The sequence below is a fragment of the Mauremys reevesii genome, linkage group 2, assembly GCF_016161935.1.
Source record: "Mauremys reevesii isolate NIE-2019 linkage group 2, ASM1616193v1, whole genome shotgun sequence".
Classification (NCBI taxonomy): Eukaryota; Metazoa; Chordata; order Testudines; family Geoemydidae; genus Mauremys; species Mauremys reevesii.
This window is the reverse complement of record NC_052624.1, coordinates 287751051-287767666: the sequence shown is the minus strand read 5'-3', so window position 1 is coordinate 287767666 and position 16616 is coordinate 287751051. Positions and strand designations below refer to the sequence as shown.

General features: G+C 46.9%; 1 protein-coding gene across 5 annotated transcripts in view; it reads right to left on the bottom strand.

The window, feature by feature from the left end:
• FAM83H (family with sequence similarity 83 member H) overlaps positions 1-16616 on the bottom strand; it is a 53709-nt gene continuing 37093 nt past the window's right edge. For all 5 annotated transcript variants that reach the window (XM_039527467.1, XM_039527468.1, XM_039527464.1 and 2 more), the window contains exons 2-5: positions 7910-8373; positions 6435-6599; positions 5718-5842; positions 1-4337 (exon numbers count right to left, since the gene is read on the bottom strand). In XM_039527467.1, the coding sequence (XP_039383401.1) occupies positions 1682-4337; positions 5718-5842; positions 6435-6599; positions 7910-8359 (3396 nt within the window). In that variant the 5' untranslated portion in view covers positions 8360-8373 and the 3' untranslated portion in view covers positions 1-1681. The remainder of the gene's footprint in view (positions 4338-5717; positions 5843-6434; positions 6600-7909; positions 8374-16616) is intronic.

The window sequence follows — 16616 nt, the reverse complement described above, 5'->3', positions numbered from 1 at the left end:
TTTTTGTTTTTGCTTGACTTTCCACCTTGCTTGTTGTTGCAGGAACTAAGGAGCAGCTGACATGCATGAGTTAGGCCTCAGCCCTTATATCTTTTGACTCCCCTTGTTAGAAACAGTCCAAAGGAGTAAGGCAGCCACTTCCAATAAGAGGTATGGGCCTCTTTCCACAGTTACAGTTGTCACATAATGGCCTAGACGGCAGGTAAACGCCCAACCTCTGAGGCTGGGAGGGAGCCACAGTTGTAATGGGGAACTGAGTTTCTGGCAGTCATGTGGAGTAAGGGAAGGTGGCCAGAACTGATTCTCAAAAGTCTTGTTGCCTATTTTCAAAAGAGTTATTTCTCCCATCCCACAGCCCATAAGATATTCTCCTATGCTGCCTTGCTAGCTGAGAACTTGAGCTTGCTGTGACTTTTTATGCATTTATTGTTTAATTTACCAAATGTGTTTATTTGTACCTCTGGGCACACAGATAAAAATATAAGGTCATATATAATTTCCAGCATTGAGACCCATTGCCACTGCTGCTGTGTTGCCTAAGAGAGAGTCCCAGGCTGAAGAACATCAGACCCAAGGCAGCAAACCTTATGTACAACCCTCTTCTTTCTCTTTGACACCCACCCTCCACTCACTGTCCTGCCAGACAATCCAATACCACAGTATGAACCATACAGGCTGGTCTGGGCCAGGCCTGGTACCAAAAACCTGAAAGAAATCTATGTAAGAAAAAAACGTTGCTGAGCTTTAAGAAAGGATAAGTTACAGTAAAGCTCAGTTCTTTCCTCCTTTTGTCTAAACCCCTCCTCCCTCTCCTGTCATCACAATGAGGGAACCTGCTAACACTTGAAATGGCTTATCCTCTGCTACAAATCCCTCCCTGAGAGAAAACACCTCTTCTTGGCGGTATACCCTCAAGATTCTGCTTGATGAAGGCTGCATTGTACAGGCTTGATTCAGTGCACTACTAGGTTGGCTAATTTAAACTAGAGACATCTCTTTATCCCAGCATGGCATGCAAATTCCCTCTGCTGCTGCCTTCCAGCTGCCTGCTCATGCCTCTCCCTTTAAAGCAATAATATTTCTAACTATATTTAAAAACACCCATAAGGTTATACAATGCTAAGTATAAAAGCTGGACATGTGCCAATGGACAGGGTCATAACTACAGGTAAGGGCAAAGAATTTACTGCAAGATCTTGCTCCTGGGAACTGTCAACGATCCTCCTGGTACCACATATGAGGAAAAAATGGACCACAACCTGAGAAATATCCAAAAATCAGCATAGTTCTTGTAAATGAGAATTACGGACTTCCCTGGCTCAGGGCAGAGCTTTGCATTATAGTTTCACCCCTCCCCGAATAATAGCAAGCTTGTTCTGTCTGCTGAGGAGCTTCCCTGTGCAGATGATAAATAGACTCCACTTTATTTTTGTTTTAAACAATCTGTTGATTTAATTTTTTTTATAATTTGGATCCTATTGCAGTAAAATTGCCTATCACCATTTAACTGTATGAGGAAATCATGCTGTAGGAGGCCAGTGTTGCACAACTGCCCACTCAACAACATGAAGGAGTATTCAGTATGTTACTAGTGTCCATCACTGAAGCATAACCTCCCCTTTCTCCATTGACAGACAGTAATTCCACCACTGGAGTTGGGATTTAGGCAGCATTTCTAAGGTCACTTTTTGGTTTTGAAGGTCCCCAGGAGTTTGGGCATGAATTTCCCCATTTTCTTGTCTTTGGCATCTGGGTCATATTCCTCATCATTCTGAATTGGTTGTTCATCCTTCTTGCAGAAGACCTCAAACCTACTATACACCCGCTTCTCCTTTCGCATATTCTCCATCTTTTTCAGAAGGGTCTCTCTATCCTCTGATGGTTGCCTCTGAAGATTCTTCTTATGGCTCCCAAAACTTTCTGACCTGCTAATGTTGCAGGTTTTCTCCTTCTCACCTTTATATTCCAAGCTGCTGGTAGACTTGGTAAGATCAGGATTACTTGTGGATGGTAATTGCTTGGCCAGCTCAGCTCTGTTCTTCTGACTGTTGGCAGAAATTTGCTCCAGAATCACTTTTGTATCATCACGGAGGTTACTGCTGTATAGGATGTTTGCCGTGGAAGAAGCAAACCTGGTCTGAGATGGCTGGTTGCTTTTGAGAGCAGGTGCTGTTGTGATCCTTTGGGATTTCTCTTCCTCCATCACTTCCTGATAATCCCCCTTGGAAGATCGTTTAAGGCTCATGGTCTGCTTGTCAAACTTTCCACTCTCAAGATTGGTTTCTTCCTCTGATTTCTTATCACCCTTTGGATTCAGCAACTGTTTCAACCTTAGCGACCCTTTCCTAAAAAATTCCAATGGACTCTGTTCCTGTTTGGCACCCTCTTCCTCGGATTTATGGAGAGAGCTGTCAGACCCTTGGTTCTTGGATAAACTTTCAGGAATCGATGTGGTGCTTACCCTAGCCTGCGGTTTCTTGAATTCTGTGTCAGCTAGTTCCTGTGTGTCTCTTTTGAATGTCAGTTTCTCCCTCTTCTCTGGCAGAGCAAGCTTCTGAGTGTCTCCTACCAATACCAGGTTCTCCTTCGTTGGAAGAGCAGGATTGCTGTCTGTGGAATAGAACCGAGAAGATAGTTTTTCCATTTTGCTGCTAATATTTGTTATAGGATCTTTACTCAGTGTGTCAAGGAGCTGGGTGGCTGAGGAAGACATACCAAACTGTTTCTCAGACTCCATGTGCATCTTATAACTACTGAAGGATTCTTTTGAGTCTAGCACCCTACTCTCCAGGATCTTGTATTGCACGGATTTGGTACATTTTTTCTCTGCATTCTGAGATTCTTCCTGTAGAAAACTGGAAACAGCTTTGGTGTGACTAACTGTAGCGCTCCCTATGTCTTTGCCCACAGTTTTGTACTTCTCTAAAAGTTCTGCCACTTTAGAAGAGGTGGCTGCCTTTATAGTTTCATTGTCTTTTATAATCTCACTGGACATTTGCTCCTTTTGGATCATCTGAACCTTCTCCATTGTAATATTCTGCTGATCTAAATTAGCAGCATTAAAAATCAAAGAAGACCTGAGCCTTGAGCTCCTCTGGATCAAAGGATTTATCCTGGACCTAAAGGAATCCTGTTTCACAAGGGAGGTCTCCTCGCCTGCTCTCTCAGTACCTGTTGATTCTTTGGCGCTTTCAATTCCCAATGATTTATTATTAAATGACATAGGAGACTTGAAAGATGGGATCAGGTCACTGGGGTACTTTGTGAGGGGCTCTCCAAGGCTCAAAACATCATTATATGACTCTGATTCCATGGGCATTGGGATGCCTTCGTCTCCTGGTTCAGACTGGTATGCACTCAGGTATGAAGAAATCCTCCAGTTACGCAAACCTGTTCTATTTTCCTGGGTCTTCTTGTCCTGATCTGGGTCCTGGTCTTGTAAAAACAGTCGTTGTTCCAGGCTTTGCTTCTGTGTGGGGGATGTCTGGCACATGAATTTCTGCCCTATGTTTTGCCTCCTTAGTGACATCAGCCCTAGTGGGCCATTCCCTGCAGGGTTCACCTGGTCAGAACCATGCCTCACTTCCCTAGAAGAATTTGAAGGCTCATAATCTAGCCTTAAGGGGAAACCCTCCTGTGGGAAGTGGGATTCAAGTTCAGGATATCTGGGGCCCTGTGCATAGTCCTCCAGTTCATTGAATCCTGGCCTACCACCTCGGATTCGCTCAAAGAACCCCTGAGGCCTGCTGGAAGCATGGGGATGTTCAAATTGATATTGATAGAACTGGTCCTTTTGAAAGTGACTGGACTGCATTTTAAAGTCATCCAGATTATTCATGAACATCTGCCTAGAACACTGCTTTGAAGAAGAAAAGTTTTCAAAGGTTCCTTCAGCAAAGCTGTGTCTCTTAAAGGAATCCAGCTCTAACTGCTTCGAGCGGAATAAACCTCTGACAGGATCTATCTGACAATTCTCCATTTCTGCCTTCTTAGAATACATGCGCATTGCTGACCCCTCCATAGTATGGCGCATCAGTTCGTCCCGTCTGAAGGCTGACAAGAAGTATCTGTCTGGATCAACTCTGTCCACGAAGGGTGGAAAGACATTGTCATCCCTCTGGAACAGCAGGTGTGGTTTATTTGGAAAGAAGGGCATATTGTTGCCAAAGGGGGCCATGGTAAATGGATTCTCTGCCTTCACCAAGACATTGGCTGGAGGAATGAGAGGGTCTGACTGTGCAAAGAGAATTCGGAATTCTTCATCAAAACTGGACACCAGCTCCCCTTGGAAGATGTGAGCGATGCTTCGATGAATCTTCTCAAAGGACCACATAAAACTGTACCAAGATACAGAAAAGTTGAAATGTGGTTAGTATCTGATGTGTTAAATCAGTGGCACCACTTCACATCCACCATGCACTGAGTCTAGCCTTCTACTAGCACCAAGTACTACTCTGGCAGCTTTCTTCTGCCCACAAGAGTTCCCCCGATTAACACTTATTGATTATTGGGCATCAATCAGTTCCAGCACTAATAGGCTCACGTTCTAAATTGAAAAAAGCAACAAAGAGTCCTGTGGCACCTTATAGACTAACAGATGTATTGGAGCATAAGCTTTCGTGGGTATGCATGTACCCATGAAAGCTTATGCTCCAATACATCTGTTAGTCTATAAGGTGCCACAGGACTCTTTGTTGCTTTTTACAGATCCAGACTAACATGGCTACCCCTCTGTTACTTGGTTCTAAACTAAGAGCTCTAACATATCAAGTGGTAACTACAGAGAAGAGATGGGAAAAAGGAGGATGAGGGTTATGGTAAAATATGCTAATATGACTGTTCTGTGCTGATTTTTTTTAAATTAAATATTTTAAAATTATTTTAATACATACTTTTTATTTGTAAATAAAGTACCCACGTGTACACCACTGAGACAAGGACTCCCCTGCAAGAACACCCCATTCCTCACAAGTACTATCTCACTCTCTCCACCAAGATCCATACAGCATGCTCCCTGCCTCGAAGAGGTAATGATTTTCCTTATCTGGGTTTTTAATGTGGGGCCACTCACTTGAGTACCAAAAGCACTTAGTATGCTGTTTTCATCAGATTGACCTATCTAAGCTCAGAAGGATAACACAGGCATTGACGTAGTAACTTCCATATATTAGCATTATGCAATAGTCATTCCCATACTTGTAACTAGATGCTGATTTTAATAACCCACCCATCTTTTTAGCAACTTTAATTATTCTATGACAACACTTCGGTTTGATGCTGGGCTGAAATAAAACAATATTTTAAAAACCTGACTATGTTTTCTCAGGACACAGTCACTGACATGACTCAGTCCAGGCTGATATGTTGTGGCTTCAGCCAGGTGGTATTTGGACTTAATGTCCCTAGCAATGCTGGTGTCTGCAGTGATTTTGAATGTTTAAATTAGTTGTAAAAGTTACTAACCTTTGTACAGATATTTTATGGCCTGGATATGAAACAAGCTTGGCTTTAGATTCTGTAGTTTCCTTAGCTACAGAATTACATATTATCCCTTGGAATACTAGTGCATTGTGTGCCAATGTTGAGCTTAAGGGATACAACCTTGCCACTTATGTTTAGTTGTAACTGTCATCGTTAGAGTGCCCCCTCTCACCAGCATCTCTTCCTAATGGAGACAAGGCTATGTCAATCTGTAGTCCCTCCCTACACCCCCTCACCTGTAGTTGCCACTCAGCACCACCATGCAGTCCACCAACAGGAACTTCTCTTTCACATGCCCTTTGAAGGACATCCCTGTGCGGCAGTAATAGGTGGGGCCAGCAACTGTCCGAACCCTCAGGAACTGCAAACCAGCAGAGAGATGAGGCAGTGACTTCCAAAGGCAGCAGCTGCTCTTGCCCTCCCTGCCTCCCCCCATTAGCTCACTTCTTCATACCCATCTCTCCCATAACATCAGCACTAGCTTCTCTATTTGCCTTTCTGTCCAGCTACAGCAGGGGTGGGCAAACTTTTTGACCTGAGGGTTCCCCCTTCCCAGCCAATGGGAGCTGCAAGGGGGCGGTACCTGGAGGCAAGGGCAGTGCGCGGAGTCCTCTGCCCCCACTCCTCCAGGGGCCACAGGGACGTGGTGCCATCCACTTCAGGCAGCAAAATGGGGCTTGCAGCACCACGGGGGTGACAGTCCCGCGGGCTAGATCCAAAGCCCTGATGGGCCGGATCCGGCCCGCGGGCCATACTTTGCCCACCCCTGAGCTACAGTGTCTTATCATGACACTACACAGGCTGCCTCCCACCTTTATTTCCCCCTCATTACTGAGATAACTTCGTTCTCCTCTGGCCCCTTAAATCCATCAACCTTGTAGCTCCACCCCCCCCCCCCCCCAGCTCCTCAGGACCAGACCATAGGGTCCCAGCGATGAAGCCGCCCAGGTCACCTCCACATAGTTGAGGTTGACTTTGCACTTAGCAGCTGTGTCTAGGAAGAGCTGGGAGTTCATTTCATCCAGGAGGATATACACAGGGACCCTGCGGGCAGCAGCATCCAGCACCTCACTCAGCAGATCCACATCTGTGAAAACATCCATCACTATAGCTACCACCTGTGGGAGAGAGAGTGAGATAAGGACAGTCCAATTTTAGGCCTGCTTGCGTCATCCCTGTATATGAGCATTCACTTGCAGCTGCTTACAGCACAGTCCCTCCCACCCCAGCATCTGCCTCTGTTGTACTTGCTGCATTTCTTCTCCCTACCCTGACAGCACCTGCCCTGCTGGATCTATCCTGTGCCCTACTCTGGCACCTGCCCCTTCTGGACTCACTTCATGTCCCTGGAGTAAGAATTCTTACACTTTAAGGCTGGAAGGAATCATTAGGTCATCTAGGCCTGATTTACACCTAAAATTTAGGTCGACCTAGCTACATCACTCAGGGCTATGAAAAAATTCATGCCCTGCATGACAGCTAGGTTGACCTAACCCCACTGTAGATGCAGCTAGGTCGATGGAAGAAGTCGTCCATTGCCCTAGCTACTCCCTCCTGAGGGGGTGGGTGGGTTTACTACTGCGATGGGAAAACTCCTTACATCACTGTAGTAAGTGTCTATGCTACAGCGGCATAGCGTGTAGTACTTGTAGTGTAGACATATCCCTAGTCTGATTTCCTGCATAACACAGGCCTGAGAATTTCACCATTACCCCCTATTGTCCATGATAATTTGGGTTTAAATAAGTATATCTTCCAGCAAAGCATCCTGTCTTGATTTGAAACCATGAAGAGATTGTTGTATGTAAAGTAAATAAGGTTTTTAAAATGTTTAAGAAGCTTCATTTAAAATTAAATTAAAATGCAGAGCCCCCCCAGACCAGTGGCCAGGATCCAGGCAGTGTGAGTGCCACTGAAAATCAGCTCGCATAGGTTGCCTACCCCTGCTGTAGATATTGCCTATATACTTTAAAGTTGGCAATGGGGGAGGTGTCTTTAAGCCATCTTTTGGCTCCTCATATTCTGAGACCATGCAGAGTCCTGTGTAACCTCTGGTGTAGCATAGCCTCAGGGCTGCTCTAACTTATGCAGTTTCCTATGGCCTCTTGGCAGCAGAGAATAACTGTAGTATAGTGAATGCTGGCCATGCATCCAACACTCTCCCTTTCCCTCCCCATGCCAGGGACTGGAAGGAATGCCAGTGCAGAGCCTTTACACCAGCTCTACACAAACTAGGGAGGCCCCTGTATGAGGGGAGTCTCAGGCAGCTGTTTCCAGTCTGGTAAAGCCCGTTTCAATTGTCAGAATGGCCTAAGGGGTCCTGAGTGTAATTTTGCACAGGGAATCAAAGAGGGAATCAGTGCAGAGCTGCTGCATCCTTCCCCATCTCCTTCATCTCTGTTGGTTCCTGGCCTTTGTTCGATCTTACCTGTTGTGCAGCTCGGATCATCCTACGGGCTTCTTCCTTGATGCTGGGATTGTCTGGGGGTGGTGGCTGCACCAGAGTTGTTACCTCAGTACCCTTGAATCCAAAGACCATTGGCCAGCCCAGATCAAGCTCAGGGACAGCAAGGTCAGAATTCATAGGCCAATAAGTCCCAGAGGATCCATCTATGTCACTGCCATGCATGGCATCCATGCAGCTGCTCTCCTGGTTGGCATACTGGGGCTTCTGGAGATGCTGAGTGATGTGCTCTACCTCTGTGCTGCAGAGAAAGTCAGGGGCTCCTTCTTCATCCAGAAAACGATGATAACTCTCTTGCCCCTCCTCAGCTAGCACATCCAGAGCCAGCCGGTAATACTCCTTGTAATGGGGTGGCAGGTAGTTAGGGTCCAGGGGGTTGTCCCCCTGTGAGGAGCTCTGGGACCGGCGAGCCATGAGGGGCAGGGGAGCTGTAGGAAAGGAACAAAGAGCAGGGAGCTAATAGCCAATATTAACCATCACCTTCATCCCCATTGACACCTTCCTCCTCCCAATTGGGTATGTGTAGGGATCATGCATGGTAAAACAGGGAGAGACAGTGAACAGATGTCAGGTGCACTGGGTAGTAATTACCGTATATACAGCTTTTTTTGCAGTATGCAGCATATATCAGTGTTATAGTGGCTTGGAAATTGATCTCTTGGCAAGGAAATGGGATTGTATGGTCACCTACTAATGTGTTACTTTGACATATTAGCATATATTTGTTCAAAATTATGGTTGGGAGGATGGTGTAAATTGGGAAGGTGTGACGGTGAGTGATAAGGGATTATAAAGCAGGATTCCTTAGCTGTTCATTTTCAGGCTTTCTAAAGTTAGATTTTTTTTTAACAGTCTAGCCTTTTTGTTAAAGAAGTATAATTTGTCTGGGTATTAGCTGGATGTCAGTGAAACACTATCAATCTCTCTTTTAAATTAATTGTTTTGTGAAATTGTACTGGATGAAAGGGTGCACGCATACATACCTGTGCACCTGTTCAAGCCCCTGGATCCTTTAAAACTGGGAACTATAGCCACCAGGGCACATGATTAGGCGCCTACAGGAAGCTAGAAACAAGACATCCTGCCTCTGGGGGTAGGAGTACCTGGCAAGAAGGACTTGGGTATGTTCTAGTAGTTAGGAAGGGTTACTAAAGAGAAAGGTATGGTCTCTTCTCTCCCATCTGATGGGAGCTGGGAAAGCTCAGGTTAGTACCCAGCCTTCACACTTTATTTACTCTTCTTCTGAAACTTTTATTTAAGAATAAAGCCAGACCTTAGGGCAGGATCTTGGATTATGGTTGTTGGAAGCTTTTTTTCCTACCTTCCTCACTGGTTAGTTGCCCATTAGCTTAGGTTCTCTTTAGGAATTTTCCCTGTTGTGTTTTTTTTCCCTCCTGTGCTCCTGAAGTTGAAATCAGGTTTCCTTTTTTTGCAGGCCTGTTTTGCCTTCTCTGCTCTAGCCTAGCTGTATGGAGGTGGTGGTTTGTTGATGTTGTGAGTTACATTAGGACTTTACTTGATGTTGGAGTCTGTGTAATTCGCACACACTTTTGTCTGTCTGGGTCACAATTTCTGCTGATGGTTAGAAGATCCTAAGTTTAAGTTCCTTGTTTATCTTTATGGTATGGGACAGTTATCCTAATCATAGTATAGACTAGTTTGGTGTGTAGTGGTGTGTGTGTGCATTATCGCTGTCTCTTAGTATGTGGGTGAATGGAATGTTGTCTTGCTGTCTGCCTTGTATATCTGTATCTTTGAGTCTGAGAGAGTGCTGGCATGTGTGTGTGGTCTTGCTTGTGCTTTGGGTTGGGACAAAAAGCTTTGAAATGTAACTGAAAGACAACTAAACTAGTGACATGCCTATGTGTGCTGCAGAGCATCTGGAGCCTGACTCTGAGAGGGTGGAACTAGCCCATGATTCTCACTGGAGCAGTAACTCCCAGCCCCACTGTTCCAGGGGCCTTGTCAATGGCCAGCAGAGAACTCTCTGTAATAAGAGAAGAGTAAAGAGGGCTTGGGCCACCCACCCAATCAGAGACACCCCTGTAGCTGAGGTAAGTACTGTGGGAGTTTTGGCTGCCCTCCCTTTCTCCTAAGGGAGAGGGATCCCATGCTGCTTATAAAGGGGGGGTGGAGTGTTTCAGATCTGCTGCTCCTGGAGGGAGAGGAGATTGGGGACCCAGAGTATAGCCCTTGCCAATCTGGGAAAGGTGAGGGGACCCTTATTACTGTGAGAGTGGGGCTATAGTGCTGCAGGGATGAAGCCACAGGGAACTCTGTCGTGGTGTTTCTAGGCATCACGATTGCCTAATCTAGTGCTGGGTGCAGGGTGTCTCTCTTGTGTTTTGTGTATGCTGGGGATGTCCTCTTACTGTCAGGTGTGCAGATGTCAATGGCTGGATGAGTGTGGCTCAGAATGTTATATGTCCTAGACAGACTTGGGAGTGGGAGGGCAGAAAAAAACTATTCTGATCATCTAGGCTGAACTTCAGCTTAATAAAGGCCAGAGAACTTCACCCAGGGATTCATGCTTCAAGCCAAATAACTCCTGGCTGAGGTAGAGCAGCTCTTCTAGAAAGATCCAGTCTTGATGTACAGACTCCAGGTGATGGAGAATTCCCCACAGCCTTTGGTAAATTGTTCTGATGGTTAATTACCCTCACTGTTGTTACCTATCAGCTCTGTGTTCTTGGGGAAACCCAGGCACAATACCCAGCCTGTCTGACCCATGAAAGACCTCCCCCCCCCACCCCCATAGCCTCTGCTTGAACCAAAACCAATCACAAGAAAAAACTTACAAAAAGCAATGAAAAGGCAGTGAGAGACACACCTAAACCCCTGGGACAAAGGTGACAGGATTAAGGAAACTCCTCTAGGCTCATTTGCATCGAAGATGGGACAAGGAAGCATCTCCATTAGCATACAGAATGGAGAACAGAGATTCCAAGGCAAAAACTGCACGGAAAAGCAGGGAAGCACTGCATGATGGGGGATCTCTGCTCCAGATGTCAATGAACCCGCCTGCCCACCTCCAGCTCAGCAGTTATCAGACCAGTTCTAGTAATAAATCCTTTATTGGATACACATGAGGGGGAAAGGAGTCTAGAAGAGCTGGCTGTATTTTAAAGAATCCTTATTGAGGTTGCAGGAAAAAAACATCCCGATGTGTAGAAAGAATAGTAAATATGGCAACACAAAAAAGAAGCTTACAAGAAGTGGAAGCTTGGACAAATGACCAGGGAGGAGTATAAAAATATTGCTCAGGCATGCAGGAATGAAATCAGGAAGGCCAAATCACACTTGGAGTTGCAGCTAGCAAGAGATGTTAAGAGTAACAAGAAGGGTTTCTTCAGGTATGTTAGCAACAAGAAGAAAGTCAAGGGAAGTGTGGGCTCCTTACTGAATGACGGAGGCAACCTAGTGACAGAGGATGTGGAAAAAGCTAATGTACTCAATGATTTTTTTGCCTCTGTCTTCACAAACAAGGTCAGCTCCCAGACTGCTGCACTGGGCAGTACAGTATGGGGAGAAGGCAACCAGCCCTCTGTGGAGAAAGAAGTGGTTCGGGACTATTTAGAAAAGCTGGACGAGCACAAGTCCATGGGGCTGTATGCGCTGCATCCGAGGGTGCTAAAGGAGTTGGCGGATGTGATTGCAGAGTCATTGGCCATTATCTTTGAAAAGTCATGGCGATTGGGGGAGGTCCCGGATGACTGGAAAAAGGCTAATGTAGTGCCCATCTTTAAAAAAGGGAAGAAGGAGGATCCAGGGAAATACAGGCCAGTCAGCCTCACCTCAGTCCCTGGAAAAATCATGGAGCAGGTCCTCAAGGAATCAATTCTGAAACACTTTGAGGAGAGGAAAGTGATCAGGAATAGTCAGCATGGATTCATGACTAACCTAATGGCCTTCTATGAGGAGATAACTGGCTCTGTGGATAGAGGGAAAGCAGTGGATGTGTTATTCCTTGACTTTAGCAAAGCTTTTGATACAGTCTCCAACGGTATTCTTGCCGGCAAGTTAAAGAAGTATGTGCTGGATGAATGGACTATAAGGTGGATAGAAAGCTGGCTAGATCGTCGGGCTCAACGGGTAGTGATCAAAGGCTCCATGTCTAGTTGGCAGCCAGTTTCAAGCGGAGTGCCCCAAGGGTCGGTCCTGGGGCCGATTTTGTTCAATATCTTCATTAATGATCTGGAGGATGGCGTGGATTGCACCCTCAGCAAGTTTGCAGATGACACTAAACTGGGAGGAGTGGTAGATACGCTGGAGGGTAGGGATAGGATACAGAGGGACCTAGACAAATTAGAGGACTGGGCCAAAAGAAATCTGATGAGGTTCAATAAGGACAAATGCAGAGTCCTGCACTTAGGACGGAAGAATCCCATTCACTGTTACAGACTAGGGACTAAATGGCTAGGAAGCAGTTCTGCAGAAAAGGACCTAGGGGTTACAATGGACGAGAAGCTGGATATGAGTCAACAGTGTGCCCTTGTTGCCAAGAAGGCTAATGGCATTTTAGGCTGTATAAGTAGGGGTATTGTTAGCAGATCGAGGGACATGATCATTCTCCTCTATTCGACATTGGTGAGGCCTCATCTGGAGTACTGTGTCCAGTTTTGGGCCCCACACTACAAGAAGGATGTGGAAAAATTGGAAAGAGTCCAGCGGAGGGAAACAAAAATGATTAGGGGGCTGGAACACATGACCTACGAGGAGAGGCTGAGGGAACTGGGATTGTTTAGTCTGCAGAAGAGAAGAATGAGGGGGGATTTGATAGCTGCTTTCAACTACCTGAAAGGGGGTTCCAAAGAGGATGGATCTAGACTGTTCTCAGTGGTAGAAGATGACAGAACAAGGAGTGCTGGAGACAGGCAGAGCCCCCAGCATGATCAGTCAGGAGAAGATGAAGTGCCAATGGAACTGATGCAGATTTTGGATCCAGGCATCAGAACACTTACTTGAGCGTGGGTAGGGGGTTTTGTAGAGAAACAACAATGGTTCAAGGGAGAACACTAGATTTGTTTATGTATAAACTGATGGCTCAAGGGAGTATACCAAAGTTGTTTTGTTCAGGCTAGACAATAGGAACTACGCCCAAAAATCCTGTGGAGTTTGTTCATCAAGTGGGTTATTGCCAGAACAATTGTAACATGAAAGTGGGGATAGCGATGTGCTGAACCTGGGACATATGAGAGTGGCAGCTTGAAAGTGCTGCTCCACCCAGTCTGCTGAGTCCAGGGGCATATGAGGGTGGCAGATTGAAAGTGCTGCTCGACCCAGCCTTCTCAGGCATGCTCTATTCTGGTGCGGTGCCCATGGCAGATAAGGGTGACAGCTTGGGAATGCTGCTTGACCCAGCTTACTCAGTCCAGGGACATATAAGGGGTCAGATTGGGAGTGCTGATTAACCCGGTCCTCTCGGGGGGGGGGGGGTGAGAGAGAGAGAGAGAGAGATTCTGGGGCTGGAAGAACCCAGCCCTGGGGAACCTAGGTCCTGCAGGATCGCTCCATTGGGAGGGAACTTGCAGCAGGGAGAAACAGAGCTCTGTATGAGAACACAAGTGACACAAGCAGTACATTGATAGAATTACAGAACACCCCCCCACCCATCCCCCGAAGAGTAACCCTAATAAATGAGCATACCGCAAAGTAATGGGCAAATTTGGTAACACTGTTAAAATCTGCCCCTTATTTCTAGTCTGAATTTCTAGTCTGGCTTTAGTTGCCAACCATTGGATTTCTTTCTGCCTTTTTCTGCTTTAAAGAGCTCTCTACTAAAAGAAATTTTTTCATCCTGAAGGCATGTGTTAGACCATGATCAAATCAACTCTTAGCCTTCTCTTGGCTAAACTAATAGAGGGATAGCTCAGTGGTTTGAGCACTGGCCTGTTAAACCCAGAGTTGTGAGCTCAATCCTTCAGGGGGCCATTTTAAGGAACTGGGGTAAAAATCTGTCTGGGGGTTGGTCCTGCTTTGAGCGGAGGGTTGGACTAGATGACCTCCTGAGGTCCCTTCCAACCCTGGTATTCTATGATTCTAGGAGTTGTCTTCCAGACCTCATATTGTTCTTGTGCATCTTTTCTGAACCCTATCTATTTTTCAACATCTCTTTTGAAGTGTTGACACGAGAACAGAACGCAGTATTCCAGAAATGTTCTCACTAATGCCATCTACAGAGGCAACATCACTTCCCCCTGTATCCTATCCCTACCCTCCAGCGTATCTACCACTCCTCCCAGTTTAGTGTCATCCGCAAACTTGCTGAGGGTGCAATCCACACCATCCTCCAGATCATTAATGAAGATATTGAACAAAACTGGCCCCAGGACTGACCCTTGGGGCACTCTGCTTGATACCGGCTGCCAACTGGACATGGAGCCATTGCTCACTACCCGTTGAGCCCATTGATCTAGCTAGCTTTCTATGCACCTTATAGTCCATTCATCCAGCCCATACTTCTTTAACTTGCTGGCAAGAATACTGTGGGAGACCGTATCAAAAGCTTTTCTAAAGTCAAGGAATAATACGTCCACTGCTTTCCCTTCATCCACAGAGCCATCCATCATGAGAGCATCATCTTCACTTTGTCACAAATGGCTCAGGTATGCATGTTATCTGATGGGTGTCTGGAGTGTTTTACTGTCAGGTTTGTGTGTGTGAAGAGCGTTTCTTCCAGCCTGACTCAGAGCAGCAAGTAGTGTGTCAGGTTGGCTGGGGCTTGTTGTCAGCGATGGTGCACTGGTTTGCGAGGGGAGATAGAACTAACTCTCTACTTGTGACATGTTGTATAAGTGTTGCCTGGCTATTACTTCTGGTCTATTTCTGTCAGTCTTGTCTCTAGGACAGGGGATAGTCTTTACTCTGTGCCGCACACAGCATACTGGGGCCTTGACTGGGACCTCTAGAGTACAAATAATCTGTAGAATGGCGCTGTCCTTCACTGTATGTCTATGCAATAGGAGAGTATCCTCTTGCTGCATGTACACTGGATACTCTGTCTTCTGTACTGCTGGCCTCAGCTGTTATTAATGCAGGATGACTGCTCTGTCCTGTGAGGATGGTGGAGGCTGAATGCAGGGTGTGATGCTGGAGATCCTGGAGGGAGCTGCAAGCAGGAATGTGTCCCTGAGGCCGACAGAAAGCAAGTGTGTCAGCAAGGGAGTCAGAAAGCCGATGTGTCAGCAAGGGAGTCAGCACTAGGACTGGCTGGTGCTGCAGTGACTTTCAGTTAAGCCGCTGTTTTCCATGCTGACAAGCTGGGCCTGTCTGCTGGGCCTGATGGCTAGGGGCACAGCATGCCACCTCCAGCAACAGCAGGAACAGTCAAGGAAGCCTGGAAAAGATTCCTGAGCTGTTGGAAGGGGATGGCAGAAAGAGCCTGATTTCCAGGTGTAACACACACCTTCTGGGTGTGGTGTTCTGTCCCATCGAGTGGCACCAAGACCACTTAGAGAGAGAGAGAGAGAGAAAATGAGTCTGCTCTACAGCCCTAGCTAAGAGCCAGTTGGCTTTTAGCTCATGCTGTAGAGGCTCATGCACTAAGCTCCAGAGGTCCCAGGTTCAACCCTGCCCATTCATGACAGGGGTCTGTTGGTGTTGCACATGTACAAAATCTGGAGTTTGTTCCATTGCACTTTTGTCAAATGCTCTAGAGAAACCATCAAATTTCTCCCAGGTTTGTATTCAATTTACAAATCATACATTTGTAGTTGAAAAAATAATCTGTGTATTCTGGGGCAGGGGTGGGGGTTGCCTGACCCCTTTTAGCACTGGCAATAAGTGGACTATGGTTTGTTTCACATAACACAGACCTCACATAAATATGTTAAACTTTTTATACCCATGGACTAAGGCCAAAGCTTTCTTCTGTATTTGAGCATATTAACACTCAGTTTTTGTTAATCCCCATGGTGCATAAGCCACTGGTCTCCAATTTTGACCATACTGTCATGTGCCAATATCTTCCTTGGCAACATCTGGGGACAGCTTAGTTTTGTGCTTACTGTCACGGTACATCAGAACTTGGTCCTCTAAATCAGGGGTGCTCAAACTACGGCTCATGGGGCACGTCCAGCCCATCAGACCTTTTAATCTGGTCCTTGAGCTCCCACCAGGGAGTGGGGGCGGGGGCTTGCCCCGCTCTGTGCATGCCATGGCTCCATACAGCTCCCAGAAGCAGCAGCATGTCTCCCCTCCAGCTCCTAGGCATAGGGGCAGCTACAGGGCTCCACACGCTTCCTCCACCCCAAGCGCCACTCTCCCCCCCCCCTCCCCCCCCGCAGCTCCCATTGGCCGGGAACCAAGGACAATGGGAGCTTCAGGGGCAGTGCCTGCGGACAGGGCAATGCGCAGAGCTGCCTGGCTGCGCCTCCGCATAGGAGCCAGAGGGGGGACATGCCGCTGCTTCCATGAGCTGCTTGAGGTAAACGCTGCCCAACCCCCCTGCCCCAGCCCTGATCCCCCTCCTACTCTCCAAACTCCTTGGTCCCAGCCCAGAGCACCCTCGTACACCCCTCATCCCCAGCCCACCCCAGAGCCCGCACCCCCAGCCAGAGCCCTTATCCACCCACCCCGCACACCAACCTTTGCCGCAGCCTGGAGCCCCCTCTTGCATCCTGAACTCCTTATTTCTGGCCCCACCCCAGAGCCCGCACCCCCAGCCAGAGCC